Raw genomic sequence first — 19,127 nt, 5'->3', positions numbered from 1 at the left:
CCTTGGATGGTGCCTTCTTTAACTTGTATGCCACTCATTGCACTGATTTGCCCCTCTTTACAAATGCTGACAGACATTTAGCCAAACCAACCTGTAGCTTGATATCTTCACCAAACTTTTCGACATGTGATCAGTCTCTGTATATCCTTATATGACTGTCCGTATAGTTTCAGATCATTTATTTATAATGACCGGTTAAGTGGTTGTTGCACTTTGCTGATATGATAATCACAATTTATCTCACAGAGCATCCATGTCAGCTGCACTGTGTTGCTACTATGAACAGCACTGGCGATAAGGAATCCCCTTGAAAGATTCCTTTTTTAATTTGGACCTCATCAATGAGAGTCCCCTCCGGGTAGAGTCGAGTGTTCCAGTTAACCATAGATTGCTGCAGAAGGGAAATGATCTTTGGATGAACTTAATGTATTTTCAGTGTCTTGATGATCCACAAATGTTATATGGTTTTGGGTAACCTAGCCACACCATTTCTAAGTTTTCTTTTTTTGTTTCTTCTGTGATCCTCCTTTTCAGTGAGTGTGAGGTGGGTGTTTTTTCCCTTTCATGTTTACTGTGCAACTGTTTTGCTCAGGAGGCAGCATTCCATTACAAGCTAGTGTTATCCAGATCTTTTTTGCCAGAATTGCCAGTAGAAGTTTCCACATAGTTTGCAAACACATGATTGATCTATAATTCATAGGATCACTGCTGCCGTCTTTCTTTTTTTATAGAGGACGGTTCTCCGTGTCTCCATCCATCTTGGACATCTGTTCTTCAAACATTTATTAAGTTATTTAAGCCACAATCTATGCACCCATCTGGTCTGGGTGCTTTCCAAATCTTCATTCCTCTCAGTGCCTCATCTATTTCTTTCTTTGATATTCCTGTGTATTCCTCTATTCTGTGATTTTTAAATTTTTCTTATTCTTATTGTTCTTCTTCTTCTTCTTCTTCTTATTATTATTATTATTATTATTATTATTATTATTATTATTATACGGTGAACCTGAGTTATCAGTGTCATTTCTTAAGACTTCTTTATAACCCCTCCACAATAATTGTTGCTTGTTTCAGATGCTGGAGCAAGATATCGCAGGTCGCCAAAGCAGTATAAATGCTATGAATGAAAAAGTGAACAAATTCATAGAAACAACAGATCCATCCACTGCCTCCTGTCTGCAAGCTAGAATGAATGAGCTCTCTGTACGGTTTGCTGAAGCAAGTACCAGACACAAAGGGAAACTTGCAAAGATGGAGGAATTGAAGACCAAAGTGGAGTTGTTTGAAAGCCTGTCAGAAAAACTTCAGTCATTTTTAGACAAGAAAACTCAGGCTCTCAATGAGACTGATGCTCCAGGAAAGGATGTTACTGAAGTGTCTCAATATATGCAGGTATTGTACAGCTCCATTTGCACATAGTGTAGATTTCTGCCCTCACTTACTCAATTCATGGTAGTGCAGTCAATATAACAAGCTGGTTTCCCAACTTTAATAGAATAGCTAAGATCAAGGATTGAATTTTGAACAACTGATCATAGAGCCCAATATAAAACTGGCACTTTCTGTTCATTTCTACAGGAAACTAGTATGGCGTTGATAGATCATAAAAAAGATCTTGAAGTTTTGCATCAGCTTCTTGAAGAGCTTTCTGTCCATGGTCTCCCTGGGGACAAAGCATTGGCTTTAGAAAAGTTAAATGCCTTGACAAAGAAGTTCAAGGAAGTGGAAGAGACTGTGAAGGAAAAGTTAGTACAATAATTATTAACATATTTCCACTTTATATGCAAGCAATACAATATACATTTTGTAATGAAAGTCATGCTTTTGTATGTAGTGCATGGTGCTGATTAAGAAAAAGATAGGCTGTTTGAAGGTAAATGGTTCAAAGGTGGTATTGTCAGCAAAAAAGAAAGCAATCTTCATCTCCTGCCAGGGTATTTGCAGCAGTGCTATCAGTTCTAATAGTAACTATTGCACTGCTTCTCAGATGAAATACAAGGTTCTGCATGTGCAAGCTGCTATTAAGTTATGATTGGAATGCAGAGGGTGAAAGGAAAACTAAAAGAATGAATTTACATTATGATTGGGCCATATGTACAGAGAAACTAGATTTTCCAAATGTTGCACATACCCACAAAATATGTTTGAGATCAGATTAATGAGACCAGGACACACATGCTTCCGGTTCTGGTCCAGTCCAGAAACTGCAAACCAACCAAGTTGCCAAGGCATGTAAAATTCCCTTTTAAATGAACTGATATTCAAAATGATTTCTCAAAAATAAAGTAGTTACACCATGGGATATTGTCTCCGTTCAGTGTGCACATGTAATTGATGGCAATGACAGTATTGGGTATGAAAATCATGCTTAGATATTGTACAGTGTCAGACACTATAGAAAGATAGCTAGGTAGGCCTTCCCAAGAAACAGATTTTTAAACATTGTTATGTAGTGATTTTTCAAAATCCCAAACTTTCTGATGATCTAGGCATCACTCAGTTCTCTGGTTGTTATTTCACCGTGGTATCAAACTGCTGGGACATAGGGGACATGTACTACCACAAGTTTCCTCTTAGAGCAAAGTTCTTATTTGCTCACTATTCTCTCGCCTTGTTTAATCTCTCTATATTGCTGCTGTCAGAGACACTTTTTCTATTTATTTGATGTATTATATCTCCCTTTTCCGCATCCCTTCTCCCACTGATGAGTTTTCTTGCAACAGCACAGAATGAAATTGTGATCTTCAAAGCACTGGGTCTTACACTGTCCTTGCTTTTATTGCATAGGATTATGTATACTTAATTTATCAGCACCACTGAAATATCACTTCAGGATCAACTGATGGTTAGCTATAATGTATATAAGTTACAAGGTAGATTTAATAAGTCCCAAGACTTAAAATTTATCAGCACCACTGAAATATCACTTCAGGATCAACTGATGGTTAGCTATAATGTATATAAGTTACAAGGTAGATTTAATAAGTCCCAAGACAAGAGGATATAATGGAGTTTTGCTTCCCAAAGTCTCATCATCTCAAATTGGATCACTGACTAGAAAATATTTGAGGTTTTCAGCTCCACTGTTAATTATCTGCCTTCCTGAGGCAGATAACTTTAACAAAATTTTAGTTATAAGAGTAGTTTTGAATTGTACTGTAAATTCATGGGCCTCTTCCATACTCATTGAAGTGAGTCACTAAGCTCTCATTGTCTTCAATGGCAGAAGGATTGGGTCAATAATTACTTAGTTCTGTTGATATAATTTCAGAATGATTAATGTTTTTCTGTACTCAAGTTCTCTTGCTGTCTTTAATTGTCTAGAGAAGAGGATGTATCATCTTGTCAGGAACAAATGGATACTTTCAAGCTCCTTGTAGAATCTTTAAAGAAATGGATGAATGAGACAACAGATAGGATTCCAGCTGTGCAACCCTCTTTAAATACAGAGGATTTAAAGAAACCATTGGAAGATATTAGGGTGAGAGACTGTATATAAGAAGGGATACTATTGCTAATGGAATTTTGGCAGCTGTTAATAACATAACAGCATGAAGTTAAAAGACAAGATTTTCAATTTGTTTCTAATATTGTGCAGTGTCATTTATATATCTATATGTTTTGGGAGGAATATTCTCTTTTAATTGGCAGGCATCAAGTGTTAGTATTTTCCATGGTGATACCCACACACCCAGAGATTTTAAGGTGCCTTATGTGCCACTTTCCCCCTTTTACTCTGCTAGAATTAGCAGCCTGCCATATTCTACAATACATAGCAGTCAGGATAATAGAGCATGCAGTCTCACTGACACTGCCAGTAATACCATTCTTTGGGTTTTATGATGCGTTACACAGGCCAAAAGCCCAGTATCTTCCCTAAAGGCCTTGTGAATCCCTTTCTCCATGCTAAGGGTACGTCTATACTTACCCGCTGGTTCGGCGGCAAGCAGTCGATCTTCTGGGATCGATTTATCGTGTCTTGTCTAGACGCGATAAATCGATCCCGGAAGTGCTCGCCGTCGACGCTGGTACTCCTGCTCAGCGAGAGGAGTACGCGCAGTCGACGGGGGAGCCTGCCTGCCGCGTATGGACCCGCGGTAAGTACCTTGTATTTTGAAGTAAGATACTTTGACTTTAGCTACGTTATTCACGTAGCTGAAGTTGCGTATCTTGGTTTGAACTGGGGGGTTAGTGTGGACCAGCCCTAAGTATGTCACATTATTTTGTTCCTTTTAAAAATGTAATGAACAAACTGAAATATTACATTTTGGTTACTCAGAAATTAGAAGAGGAATGGACTTTAAAAGCACCTGAAATTCAGAAAATGAAGAGCAGAGGAACATCATTATGTAACCTAATCAGTGCTGTGACTTCCCCTGCCAAATGCAGGGCAGCTTCAAAAGCAGGTATGCATTTGTATGATCAGCTAACCCCATTCATTGTAAATGTTCAATTTAAAAGTAAAATGTCTCGCCGGCGGAATAAATGGGATGTCAATGGGTTTGCTTAGTAAATTTAGTGCTTGTGTAAAATCAGTTTACCACATTGATCATCCTGAGCGCTATTTGGCTTGACTGTCATTTACACTAAGGCTCTGGCAGTTTACATTTACTTTGACTCCTTTACGCTCCCAGACTGATGTAAAGGGACCTTTGTGTAAATGAGAATCATGCCCTAAAGTCACAGAACAAGCACAAAATGAGCAGTGGAAGTGCAAGCTTCTTCACTCTACCAATAAGCCTGTGTCTTGGATTAGACACTTCTGGAGGTAAAAGGGTGGTTTAGTCTGTATGCCCATTCAGTGCTTGATATCACCTCTGAGTCTGCCAAGCAGTGCTAATTTAGACCCTAATGCTGCAGACACTTAGGCACATTCATACCTTTGCTCCATGAGCACTATTGACATCAGTGAGATTGCTCATATATGTAAAGTTAGGCATGTGCTTGAGAGTTTGCAGGATCATGGCTTTTGTGGGGGGTGAGGACACTTGTCTGTTTAAAAGATGAACTGAGATGAGCAAGCTCATTTCACATGCAGTAGAGCACTTATCAGCAACCAGATAACAACAGTTTTCTGTAAACATCGACATGAGTTGGAGTTGAACTGACAATATGGAGGAGAAAGGACTCCCTCTCATATTAACACTCTCCTGAGCCAACCTATCCTGCCAGGTTGCAGCTTCAGCTTCTCTTTGTAATCTAATTTTAAAGAGAGTAAATCTGTGTATTTCAGAGTTTGAAGTAGTACCCATCACAGTAGCATGTCAGTGCTTAAATGTTGGTTTGTTTTACAGATACGGGGAAATATTGTTAAACGGAATTTAAACAACTTGGGCAGAATATACATAGGGTGCCATAATGGCAAGAAAGGCATTCTCAGTCAGGGCCCCTGACCTTCTGAACTTGCTTCTGGATATGGTCCAAAGAGGCTCTGACTTGTCAACCTTCAAAACATATCTTCTTAGAGTGGCTAGTGGGAAAAGGTGTATTGCTTGTGGGGCAATGTTTGGGAAAAGTGGGGCATTTTTTCTTCTTTTTTGCTGAAAATGGCGGTAGTTGCTTTTGGTTTTATCCTGGTTTGTTTTTTCAATAAACTGTGAAGGGTACCTAGATCCTGGGATAGGAGACCTTTTTTTCCTCTTTGCCCATACATCCAAATAAATAAATGGGACAGCAATTAACAGCCAGTGTATTCCTCTGCCCTCACCAGGCACGTGCAGTGCTGCAGATTACTTATAAATAACTGTAAATGCAAGAGTCCTCTTGATGAGCAATGCTGCATATTCTCTGGGGTTGTGTGGCAGGAGGAGAGTATGGGGGATAGAAAACCTCTTTCTTAAGGTGGTCAGTACTTATTTTCTTGTATGTTTCATTTTGAAGAGTGTGAATATATGGCCTGTTTCTGTTCCCCTTGAGTCAATGGGAGCTTTGGCACTGGGAACAGAGTTGAACCCATAATGGGCAGAGGTGCAGTAGTTAAATATCTGCAGTTCTTGCAATCCAGATAAAAGTTGAAGCTGTAGTGTTACCAAAAAAAATGTGAAAATGGTGTTCTCCCGTAATCAGTACACAGTTTTATCAACTCAGTGTTTTTCCTGATATATAATATGGTTTTCTGTATGCAGATATTTGATATTCTGTTTGTACTAGTGAAAATCCGCCAGGCAACAAAGGATAGACAGATGCCATCATCGTGTTATGGGGGCAACCAGTTTTCCTTCCTGATTTATTTTCTCTCACCATCCCCCAGCTGCCACTGTTGTGGTACTCACTTTCCAGCTGGTGATCAGGGATGAATGCACAGCCTTCTCCAAGGCAACCATTCATTCTGCTCCATTAATCGGTCATCTGGGAGTACTCCATATACATGTAGTAGATTCTGGAGGTGACTCTCCTTCCCCTCCTCATTTCTACTTTGTGGTTTGCCTGCTTTCCACAGGTTCCCAAACCTCTTTGAACAGTTTAGGGAGATAATCCCACTGAAATCAGTAGGACTACCTGTGTGAGTAGCTGCTCATATGTAAAGGCTCCATAATCTGACCCTGATTGTGGGATCATTTGTACAACACTTGATCAAGATGAGTAGAATCTTATTGAGAGCCCGGTTCTGAGTGACTTGTCACACTGAAATCAATAAAAGTTGCCGGTAGATAACCTGTGCTCAGTGTGAGTAAAGGTATCAGAATCTGGCCCTAAGAAATAGTCTCTGATTTCAACGGGATGACGTGTAGGGTTCATTGTGCTTATAGTGCACACGCCACGGGAAAAGGTGGTACAGACCAATGTAATAGATATGGAACAAACTAAATCAAAGATATGTATCCCAAGTGTGATATGTCTATGTTTCATTCCATATTGTTTTAATATGATAATTAGAGCTGCATTTCATATCTGAAACTGTTATTTTGTAAAGAATTGTGATTTTGGTGTGAAAAGGCCTCAAATATTCCCAGAGGTTGGAGAACTGAAATTGCAGCTCCGATGAGCACTGCATTGCTAATTTTCTTTCTCTCATCTGTAGGTGGAATAGTAGTAAATGGTGAAGGAGCAACTTCAGGTACTCAAGGTTTCCTGACAAATAAAGGTGAATAATTACTAAATAAGATTCGGAGATGTGACAAAGACGTGTGATCGTGCACTAACGTGTTTAGTCATTGGCGTGGAACACTCTAGAAGATTAGGGTTCCTCAATAACAAAAAATTACAATGTAATCCATAAATGCAAATCACTTATGCAGAACTATAATGCAGAACTATAATGAGAGAATTTTTTTTTTACAAAACAGTATTATCAATAACTATTTTTAATATTTAATAAAAGATGGAGGGCCAAATTCTCACTTCCCATTGCACAATATGCATATCTCCAGAAAAGTGGTGTAAATATCTATAACATACATATTTTAACATAAGCTGCAGTATTCAGTGGTTTCAAAAACTGCTTAACAGATACATCCACCCACCCATCCAGCATGTATTGTACCAGCATGTGTGATGTGCTCCATCTCCGGAATGAACTATTTTATTGCGATTTTGTGTACAAGAGTTATGTGTTCACTTTGTATGTGAGCCTGGATAGATCCATACTCTGTTTTATATCTACAGTGTCCACTTTTACCAAACTACAGTCTACTCATTTTGGCTGCTCAGCTCTCTCAGTAACACAACACTTGCACAGCGGTGCTTATGTACATAGGCGCCAACTCCGTGGGTGCGCCGCGACTCAAGCACCCACGGAAAAAATAGTGGGTGCTCAGCACCCACCCACCACAGCTGTTTGGTGTGGCCACCAACCAGCTGTTTGCAGTCGCTGCCGATCAGCTGTTTGGTAGCTGGCGGGAGATGCTTAGAGGAGGGCAAAGAGCAGTGGGTGGATAGGAGGGCTTTGTGGGAGGGGGAGCAGCAGGGATGGGAAGAGGCGGGGTGAAGGCAGGACCTCGGGGGAGGAGGTGGGAAGAGGCGGAGCAAGGGCAGGTCCTCAGGGGAAAGGGCAGAGTGGGAGTGGGGCCTTGGGCGGAGCAGGGGTGGAACAACTACCAGGAATAATAAAAGTCATCACTTGTGTATGATCAGAATTAGGGAGCAATGCTTTCCGGAGGCATTTTCTCTGCTACATTTATGATGTTCAAGTATTTGTGAGTTTCAAACCAGAATTTGGCCTAAATATTTACAGTATTACAATACTCCTTAATTTAGCTATAGAAAAAATATTTTTGTCTAACTATTTTACTTTTTCAAAAATGAAATATAATCACAATAATGTTAAGGGTATTTTATTAATAATTGAACTACACCTCTACCCTGATATAACGCTGTCCTCAGGAGCCAAAAAATCTTATCGCGTTATAGGTGAACCCGTGTTAAATCGAATTTCCTTTGATCCACTGGAGTGCGCAGCCCCGCCCCCCCGGAGCACTGCTTTACCGCGTTATATCCGAATTCGTGTTATATCTGGTCGCGTTATATCGGGGTAGAGGTGTATGTCCAAACATATGTACAACTTTATAGTTGTTTGAAACATTAAGATAAAATTTGGCATTTCAGAAGCTCTTATAGAATGTGTACTAAAATGAGGTCATTCATAAGTAAGGCTACGATTTGGTCATGGAGGTCGCGGAAATCACAAAATCCATGACTTCAGCCCGCAGCGGCTGGGAGCTGAAGGGTACCCCTACCTCCCACGGTGGCCGGGAGCTGTGGGGTACCCCTGCCTCTCGCAGTGGCAGGGGTCCCCCCTGCAGCTCCCCAGCTACCGAGGGCAGGGTGGAATCCCCCGGAGCTCCCCAGTCCCCATGGGCAGTGGGGGATCCATGGTAGCTCCTCAGCCGCCGCCACCACCGGCGGGGAAATCCCGTGCAGCTCCGTAGTTCCCATGGGCGGGGGAATCCCCTAGAGCTCCTCAGTCCCCACAGGCAGTGGGGGAATCCCCTGCAATTCCTGAGTCCCCACAGATGCAGGGGACCCCTGCAGTTCCCTAGCCGCTGCAAGTGGCAGGGGAACTCGCGCAGCTCCCCTGCCAGGGGCAAATCCCCCAGAGCTCCCCAGTCCCCAGGTGGCGGGGATCCCCCACAGCTCCCCAGCTGCCACAGGCAGGGGTCCCTCCCAGCTCCCTGCCATGGGGCAGTGGCTGCTGCTCCCAGTCACAGCAGGGCCGGGTGCTGGACCCTCCTCCCTTCCCTTTTTGTCATGGACATTTTTAGTAAAAGTCATGAACAGGTCACACCTTCTGTGAATTTTTGTTAATTGTCTGTGACTTGTCCGTGACTTTTACTAAAAATGTCCAGGACAAAATCGTAGCCATATTCATAAGTAGTGTTGCCATGTTAAGTTTAAACGAGGGCTGTTGATTAATCGCAGTTAACTCATGCGATTAACTCAAAAAAATTAATCCCAATTAAAAAAATTAATTGCGAGTTATTGCAGTTTTCATCGCACTGTTAAACAATAGAATACTTGAAGTTTACTAAATATTTTTGGATGTTTTTCTACATTTTCAAATATATTGATTTCAGTTACAACACAGAATACAAAGTGCACAGTGCTCACTTTATATTATTATTTTTATTACAAATATTTTCACTGTAAATATGATAAAAGAAATAGTATTTTTCAATTTCACTGTAGTGCAGTTTACAAATATAGAATTTTTTTCGTTACATAACTGCACTCCAAAATAAAAAATGTAAAAACTTTAGAGACTACAAGTCCACTCAGTCCTACTTCTTATTCAGCCAATCACTAAGACAAACAAGTTTGTTTACATTTACAGGCGATAATGCTGCTGGCTTCTTATTTACAATGTCACCTGCAAGTGAGAACAGGCATTCGCGAGGCAATTTTGTAGCCGGCATTGCAAGGTATTTACGTGCCAGATATGCTAAACATTCATATGCCCCTTCATGCTTCGGCTGCCATTCCAGAGTACCAATCCATGCTTCCGTGCTGATGATGCTCGTTAAAAAAATAATGCATTCATTAAATTTGTGATTGAACTCCTTGGGGGACAATTGTATGTCTCCTGCTCTGTTTTGCCCTCATTCTGCCATATATTTCATGTTACAGCAATCTCGGTTGATGACCCATCACATGTTCGTTTTAAGAGCACGTTCACATCAAATTTGACAAAATGCATAGAAGGTACCAATGTAAGATTTCTAAAGATAGCTACAGCACTCGACCCAAAGTTTAAGAATCTGAAGTGCCTTCCAAAATCTGAAAGGGATGAGGTGTGAAATATGCTGTCAGAAGTCTTAAAAGAGCAACGCTTCAATGTGGAAACTATAGAACCCAAACCACCAAAAAAGAAAACCAACCTTCTGCTGGTGGCATCTGACTCAGATGATGAAAATGAACATGCGTTGGTCTGCACTGCTTTGGATTGTTATCAAGCAAAACCTGTCATCAGCATGGATGCATGTCTCTGGAATGGTGGTTGAAGCATGAAGGGACATACGAATCTTTAGCATATCTGCACGTAAATATCTTGTGATGCTGGCTACAACAGTGCCACACAAACACCTGTTCTCACTTTCAGGTGACATTGTAAACAAGAAGCAGGCAACATTATCTCCTGAAAATGTAAACAAACTCATTTGTCTGAGCGATTGGCTGAACAAGAAGTAGGACTGAGTGGACTCGTAGGCTCTAACGTTTTCCATTGTTTTATTTTTGAGTGCAGTTATTTTTGCACTTAATTCTGCATTTGTAAGTTCAACTTTCATGATAAAGAGATTGCACTACAGTACTTGTATTAGGTGAATTGAAAAATACTATTTCTTTTTCTACAGTGCAAATATTTGTAATCAAAAGTGATAAAGTGAGCACTGTACAATTTCTATTCTGTGTTGTAATTAAAATCAATATATTTGAAAATGTAGAAAACATCCAAAAATATTTAAATAAATGGTATTCTATTATTGTTTAACAGCAGGATTAATTGCGATTAATTTTTTTAATAGCTTGACAGCCCTAGTTCAAACTACAAGTGACCATAACATATTCAACTGTCTCATTGTATTGCATGGATTTTTTTCCATGGCTTAGATATTGTAACTTTAAATGTTTCTGAAGTCCTGTACAGAAGTCTTTCAAAAGGCCTATATTTTTTAACATATATTTCCCCCTTCCTCCCACAGAACTGACAGCTGTTCAACAGGCTATGTCAGATGTAAATCACAGTTACGAAGATTTGGGAGCTTTACTGAAGGAAAAGGTTTCAGAACTGGAAAGCATGCTTTCAAAGATGCAAAATGTTCAAGAAGAATCAAACTCAGTGATGCAGTGGCTGCAAAAAATGGATACGGCTGCCACAAGCTGGGAAGCGGCTCCTCCTGATAGTGAAGCTGTTAGAACACAAGTAGAACAACATAAGGTACTCCGTGTATATGAAGAAAACTGTCAATTAAGGACCATATGAAATTTTGAACAGAATTCTCTGTTGAAATTAGTGGGGGAGTTCTTCTGAATAACTGATGCCACAATACAGTCCCATATTAACACTATATATAGAGATTTTTTTTAAGTAAGTCCCATAACTATGCCAAACAATGGTGGAGCAAATCTGGCAAAATGTATAGCTAAAATAAAAGAAGAGGAATTGTTCATGTCAGAATAATTTTAACTACACATTTAGCTAGATGAAGGTGTACTGATCATGCAACATCCCTTCGATTTTGAGTTTATTTGCTTACACATAAGACTTGAAGGGCTCTATCTAACAGAAAGCCATTTCTGCAACTGTGCTAGTCCACTACAGCTCCACAGATCTTCCACACTGTGATGCTGCAGAGACTTACTCTGCATGAAGACAGCGATTTCCTCGCAGACGCCATGTCATACTTGTTAATTTACATGGCCATTCAAGTTCCCCCACTAAAATTATTATAAGAGAATCACTAAAGCAGCAGTAGGCTCCCAGCTCTCCTCATATTGGGGACAGATGTTCCCCATCTCCTCTCTAACAATCATAGGTAGGGTAAGAGCACAAATATTGTGTATGGGTGTACACTTAAAGGGAAATGCACTCTGCCTCCGTGTACAGCTACTGAAAGGGAAAATCCTGCCCTCACCGGTGACTGTGAACATCCAGTATTTTATTGAGGTTGCACTGGTATAAATGAAAGCAGAATTTGACCCAATTTGTATACTTTTTCAGAATTAGGTGGTTAGCATTAAATGCTCATAACTTTACATCTGGTGACCAGAATTTCCTCAGACTTAACTGGTATTCAGCCCTAAAAATGAAACCAGGTTTTGAAAAGATGTGCTCTTTCGTTTCTAAAACTGAATGTTCAGAAATAACAAGCAGTGGGACCTCCTTAACTCATATGTACTTAAAGTAGTGTGTGTGTGCACACGTAGATAAAGGAGTACTTAGCCTGGATGGAGTCTTGCCATTGGCTTTACTGTGCTTTGGACTGGGCCCTAATTACAGAGTTTATTAAAGACAGACAGACAGGTTGTCTTAGCTGACTTTGCCTGGTAGTAATAGAAACAGGGACTTTTCTTTTGTCTTTTTCTTTCTTTAAAAATGGGTGGACATTTGAAGTAAAAATTATTCTAATGTAGCGTTAAGCACTCAAAAGTCAGGAAATAGGAAAGGTAAAGCTGAATGCACCATTTTAACTCTGGTTACTTCTAGTTTTAGACCTAGTTTGAGGATCATACAGATCAGTAATGGCTTCTGTCACTGCCTGCCTTCTCCCTTGGGTGTGTCTGGACCCTGATAGTCATACCCAACTCATGTTAATGTAGATCCCTTCTTTTTATATGTTTCTCTTAGTGCAGTTAGGCAAACAACCTTTTGCACAATAATATGTTTTGGCTATTATAGAATATTTATACTAGAATCCTTTTCCTCTTTAGGGGCTAAGTATAGGGATTACTCACTTCTGTCATGTATAGGAGCTCCTGTGTGGTTTTCAGTGTCAGTGGGGGGAGCTGGACTTGTTCAGGGTAGGAAGTTTGCCATATGAGGAGAGATTCATAAGACTGGGACCTTTCAGCTTGGAAAAGAGACGACTAAGGAGTGATATCATAGAGGTCTATAAAATCATAACTGGTGTGGAGAAAGTAAAAAGGAAGTGTTATTTACTCCTTTTCGTAACACAAGAAATAGGGGTCACCAAATGAAATTAATAGGCAGCGGGTTTAAAACAAACAAAAGGAAATATTTTTTCACACAACGCACAGTCAACCTGTGGAACTCCTTGCCAGAGGATGTTGTGAAGGCCAAGACTATAACAGGGTTCAAAAAAGAACTAGATAAGTTCATAGAGGATAGGTCCATCAATGGCTATTAGCCAGGATGGAGAGGAATGGTGTCCCTAGCCTCTGATTGCCAGAAACTGGGAATGGGAGACAGGGGATGGATCACTTGGTGATTACCTGTTCTGTTCATTCCCTCTGGGGTACCTGGCATTGGCCACTGTTGGAAAACAGGATACTGGGCTAGATGGACCTCTGGTCTGACACAGTATGGCTGTTCTTATGTTCTATGGAGCTTTGAGGACCTAGTTTATGTGAGTTCTCCTCATTCCAGGGTCCGCTGCCTCTGTTAATATTAGGGATTATACAGCAGTCCACTCCTTTTTTTAAATAAAATGGCCTGTCACTGTATACATGACCAACCTTTGTAAAGTTCTTTGAGACTTGAAAAGCACTATGTAAGTCCTTGATATCATTCTGAGGATTTTTGTGTTTGTCATCATATTTTGGAATTAAAAAGATCTGTGCAATATTTTTAGTTTTCTGTTTACTTAAGTTTATTGTTTTACTTCATTGTAGCTATTTGAAACAGAATTGAAGCAAAGTGAAAATAAAGTACAGGAGCTGAAGGACAAAGTGACAGAGTTGTTGGAGAAGAATCCAAATTCTCCTGAGGCGCCCAAATGGAAACAGATGTTGGATAAAATAGGTACTGCAATGTACTTGCACTAGGGCTCAGATTGATTTTGAAATTGCTAAATTTTTAGTCATTTCAGCATACCACCAGTCACTAGAATTTTGATTGTCTTACCTGTTTTCTCATAAACCCTGGACAAAATTCCACTTTCTGCACAACAGTGTAACTCTAGAGTCTGAAGTCAATGAACTTACTCTGGATTTACACTGGTGCAACAGAGAGTAGAATTTGGCACCTTGTTTTCAGAGGCTTTATCATTTATCTATTTCAAACTGTGTGAGGCTGAGCTTGAAGGTCAGTTGTTGATGCATATACTGACACCTTTTGTAAGGATATGAAGAAAATTAACTAGGACAAATCAATTTCTAGAGCATTAGTATAATACAAAGAGCACTTGGGGCTGCTTTTAATGCTTTCCTTCATGCTGTTTTTCCATGCCCCTAGTGGCCTTTTGTCATGTATGGTTTTTAGAGACTTATTGCCATTTTTCAAAACAGATTCCTTAAAATTTGCCCCTCAAAATGGAAATTTCCACTTTTGGACAATAGCTACTGAAGTATATCCACGATATAATTTTCACATTTTTTAAAAAATGGATTGTTTATATTTTAAAATAAAGTTTAGTTTTGCAATTGCTCATTGATTTTAATATACATTTCTATAACATCAGTATTTATTCCAATGGTGGTAAAAAGTTAGACTGGAAAAATTATGAAGGAGGTCAGAATTGGTCCAAGGTCCATATGATTTGAAAGAGAATTAAAGCAGCACAAGCAAGGCTCAGAGAGAAGTGGCACAGTAGGAAGGTGGAGCAAAGGAATTACAGATTGGCAAAGAAGACGTGAAAGAGGAGAAACATAAGGTAGATTTGAGCGACTACACAAGGAGCATAAGAAGAATCCAAAGAACATGAGTAGAAAATAAAACATTAGAGCTGAGGAGAAAATAAAACATTAGAGCCAATGAGAAAGCATAGACAGAATCAGAGCACCACAGAAGGAGGTGACAGAGTATAAGAGCTACACAAAAGGGGATAGACAAACAAGAGCTGGAGAGGGATAGAAATTGCTTATGGGAGCAGAGAGAGTGTCAGACATAGAGGAATTAATGTAACACAGAACTGAACCTAGTAATAGCAATAAAGCTACGCTGTTTCACACCAACTGATTTGGTACAGCTACTTATTTTTAGTTCTTACTCATTAATTTTAGAGACATTTTTAGTAACTTTTTCATACCTTATTTTATGTTAGCCATAGGTCTTTCTTGTGCCTGGTGGAACACCAGCAGCTCCACTAATGAAAATGACTATGATACAGTAACTCCTCACTTAATGTCATCCTGGATAATGTTGTTTCGTTGTTACGTCCCTGATCTATTAGTGAACATATTCATTTAAAGTTGTGCAATGTTTCCTTATAACATTGTTTGGCCGTGAGGGCTTGGAACCAAGGTGGGCTGGCACCCCCCAGCGCCTCCCACCCCTGCCAGCCCCGTGGATCAGCACCTCCCCCCTCCCTCCCACCTGCAGCAATCAGCTGTTTCGTGGCATTCAGGAGGCTGGGGGAAGGAGCGAGGAAGCGGCATGCTCAGGGGAAGGGGGTGGGGTGGAGGTGGACCTGGGGCAGAGCTGGGGTTGAGCACCCCCGGCACTTTGGAAAGTTGGCGCCTGTACAGCCATGCATACGCCGTCCGGAGGAGGGAGTGGTGCACTCCAGCAGGATAGCATGGGTTCATCATCATGATCAGTTTCCACAGGGAAGTGTTTGCAGCCACTGCTATTGTGTGTCTATTGTGTCTCCTCCCTCCTGCCTCCCTCGGTGCTGCCTTGTAGAGTGTGAGGCTACATTAACTCTTGAGGGCTCAGCTGAGTGCTAGTTCATCATTTAGCAGCAAGGCATTTCCTGGAAAATATCCCACCTGATATCAACATGGTTGCTTTAGGAGATGCTCAGTGAGCTCATGAGTAAGGCCCCAGACAATCCTCTGATTAGTGACTGCAGGGAGATTTGGGGAAAGGGGAACTGCTGCTAATGTGCATGAGCAAGAAACAGAAGGGGCTCAAGGAGCTGACATAGGATATTGTTGCAGTGGCCCTGTGCAAGTCTGTTTTAAATGTAATGGTGGAGGGCTATGTATCGCTCTTCATGCAGATCGGGGCGGAAACTACTATAGCAACAGACATTATAGTGAACTATAGTAAACAGCCATTGTTGTTTACGTTGTGTCGGTACAAGCACAGTTTTCCCTGAATATTTCTAGCTCGTTGTGATTGTACAGTATCACCCAGCATCATGAGTCAAAAACACCCAGCAAGTGATAGTGGAGTGCCTAGCAATAGCAGTACCACTAGCAGTAAGAAAACCATTAGTTTGGGTATTAAATTAGACGCTTTAAAGCGTTTTGATGCAGGTGAGCATGCGGTGGACATTGGCATTGCTCTAGGTCTTACTCCGACCACTATGAGAACAATTCTCTGATCAGGGCTAGTGCTCAGTGTGTAATACCGCTTAGTGCTATTAAAATAAGTCAATCAAGAAGTAGTTTGATGGAAAACATGGAGCATCTTCTCTCAGTGTGGATAGAGGACCAAAACCAGCAGAACATAGTGATACAAGCTAAGGCAAACAGTTTGTATGACAATTTGAAGAGAGACCAAGGTGAAGGATCACAGACAGAGATGTTCATGGCAAGTCGGGGATGGTTTGATCAGTTCAAGAGGCGCTTCCACCTGTATAACATCAAGATGTCCGGTGAGGTGGCTAGTGCTGATACTGCAGCAGCTAAAACATTCCCCGACTATCTCAAGAAAATAATTGAGAGAGGTGAGTCTTCAATGTCGATGAAAGCAGGGCCTCCACTGGTAGAGGATGCCTGAACAGACTTACATTTCCCGAGAGGAGAAGGCAGTGCCTGGATTTAAAGCAGCTAAAGACCGCCTAACCTTGTTTCTAGATGGTAATGCTGCCGGAGACATGAAGATGAAACCGCTGACAGTGTACCAATCCTAAACACCACGAGCTCTCAAGGGATTTTCAAAGGAACATCTTCCCATTATTTGGAGATCCAATAAGAAGGCATGGATACTTGGAGCTATTTTTTCAGAATGGCTGACTCTCTGTGCCATCCCTGTCTGAAAGGAATACTGTGCCAAGGAAAATCTTGATTTCAAGATTTTATTACTTATTGGTAATGCACCAGCTCATCCAATCAATCTGGAGGACCTCTGCAAAAACGTCAAAGTTGTCTTTCTGCCACCTAACACCACATCACTCATCCAACCCATGGACCAAGGAGCCATCGCTGCATTAAAAGCATATTACTTATGCCATACTTTTGACCAGCTCATCAGAGGCACCGATGGGGAAGGTAAGCCTATGATTCAGCAATTTTGGCGTGACTACAACATCCGCAAGTGCATCAGTAACATTGGTGAATCCTGGGCTGAAGTTACTCAGGCATGCATGAACGGTGTGTGGGGGAAGTTGTGGCTTGAATGTGTCAATGACTTAAAGGGATTTAAATATGTTGTCCCCCCAATGAAGAAAGATATCCTTGGCTTGGCCAAGAAAGCAGGTTTTGATGAGGTGGAAGAAGCTGACGTTACACAACTTCTGCAATCACATGGAGAAGAGCTAACCAATGAAGATCTGATGGAACTAGAGGTGATGAGAGCAATGGAAGAAGAGGGCCAAGAAGTAAAAGAAAACGAACCCATCGAAATTTGACTGCCAAACGTCTTTCTGAATCTTTCCAAATGATTGAATCTGGCTTGCAAATCCTTAGTGATGACGATCCTAATAGGAACACAGCTCCAAGTGGTTAGGGGAGTTGGTCATGTAATGAATTGCTATAAAGAAATTTACGAAGAAAAAAAAAGGAAAGCAAAATAACAATTTCTAGATGTGTTTTTTCAAGTTGAGACAGTTCAGCAAGAGGAGCAGCCGCTTGATCCACCCTCTGACTCCACCACTTCACCCAAGCTTCACAATCATCATTGCTGAGTACAGTATTAAATTATTTAAAATTGTTTAAAATTTGTACCTGTATTACAGTTGTTTAAAACTTTTACTGTATATGTATGTAATGTCTTTTGTCTGGCGAAAAAAATTTCCCTAGAACCTAATCCCCCCTGTTTTCATTAATTCTTATGGGGAAATTGGATTCGCTTAACATGGTTTGGCTTAAAGTTGCACTTTTCAAGAACATAACTACAACGTTAAGCAAGGAGTTACTGTAATGATTCCTGCAGAAATCTAGGACCTACATTGTTTTGCCTCAATTGCAGTGTAATTCAGGAGTTAGTAATAAAAAGTTCAAAGGAGCATTTATATCCACCTGTCTTACCTAGCTAGCTCATCTCTCTGTCTAAGAAGAAAGTCTAAGGGTAACATTTTCAAAAACACCTAAGTGACTGAGGAACCTAAGTCCCATTTTCAAAAGTGACTTAGGCACTTTGGCTCTTAAGTCTCATTGACTTTCAATGGGACATAGGCTCCCAGGTGACTCACACTTTGAAAATGGGACTTCAGCTTCTAGGTCACGCAGGTGCTTTTGAAAATGTTAATATAAGTCTAAATTTGAGCTCTTGGATTTATTTGATGGGATGGTGACTTAGTCCTGCAAATACATGTATATTTACTGTGCTGAAAATTCCCTACATAACTAAATTAATCAGAGGTCTTACATTCAGGTATACAGTATGGGTATATTCTGAGTCATTGCACCAAGGAATCTGGTGTTAATATGCACAGAGCATGGTAGCATTATTAGAAAGAACTGTTTATATATTGTGATACAATCTTATGTCTTACAGCCACTCTGCTAGAACATAGATGCAATATGTTATTAAAATTATCACTATTTTATGATAGATTACAAATGGAAAGAACTCAATCAGATTACAGCTGACAGACGACAAAATCTCGAAGAGTCCTCAAATTACCTGACCCAGTTCCAGACAACAGAAGCTCAGTTAAAGCAGTGGCTTATAGAGAAAGAGCTCATGGTCAGTGTGCTTGGACCACTGTCAATTGACCCAAATATGCTGAATACACAGAAGCAGCAGGTCCAGGTGAGTTTTGGTTGCTTATATATGTTAAATTAATAACATTTTCTGATCTCTTTGCTAAGGTGCTTTTCATTTGAACACCACAGTCAGCAGAAGTTTGTTACAACAATTTATCAGTAAACATCATAACTAACTTAGTTCGGATGGCTACGAT

General features: G+C 40.4%; 1 protein-coding gene across 46 annotated transcripts in view; it reads left to right on the top strand.

The window, feature by feature from the left end:
- The window catches only part of DST (dystonin), a 439,617-nt gene that overhangs the window by 316,285 nt on the left and 104,205 nt on the right, over nt 1-19,127 (top strand). For all 46 annotated transcript variants that reach the window (XR_010599478.1, XR_010599479.1, XM_065587877.1 and 43 more), the window contains 8 exons: nt 1,075-1,392; nt 1,579-1,745; nt 3,325-3,481; nt 4,280-4,406; nt 7,022-7,084; nt 11,136-11,371; nt 13,786-13,915; nt 18,777-18,976. Coding sequence is in view for 44 of the 46 variants with exons in the window: in XM_065587877.1 (XP_065443949.1) it covers nt 1,075-1,392; nt 1,579-1,745; nt 3,325-3,481; nt 4,280-4,406; nt 7,022-7,084; nt 11,136-11,371; nt 13,786-13,915; nt 18,777-18,976 (1,398 nt within the window). In the remaining 2 variants the exon portion in view is untranslated. The remainder of the gene's footprint in view (nt 1-1,074; nt 1,393-1,578; nt 1,746-3,324; nt 3,482-4,279; nt 4,407-7,021; nt 7,085-11,135; nt 11,372-13,785; nt 13,916-18,776; nt 18,977-19,127) is intronic.

Source organism: Chrysemys picta, chromosome 3 (assembly GCF_011386835.1).
Source record: "Chrysemys picta bellii isolate R12L10 chromosome 3, ASM1138683v2, whole genome shotgun sequence".
Classification (NCBI taxonomy): Eukaryota; Metazoa; Chordata; order Testudines; family Emydidae; genus Chrysemys; species Chrysemys picta.
The sequence above is the reverse complement of the archived record's forward strand: the minus strand, read 5'-3'. Positions and strand labels throughout refer to the sequence as shown.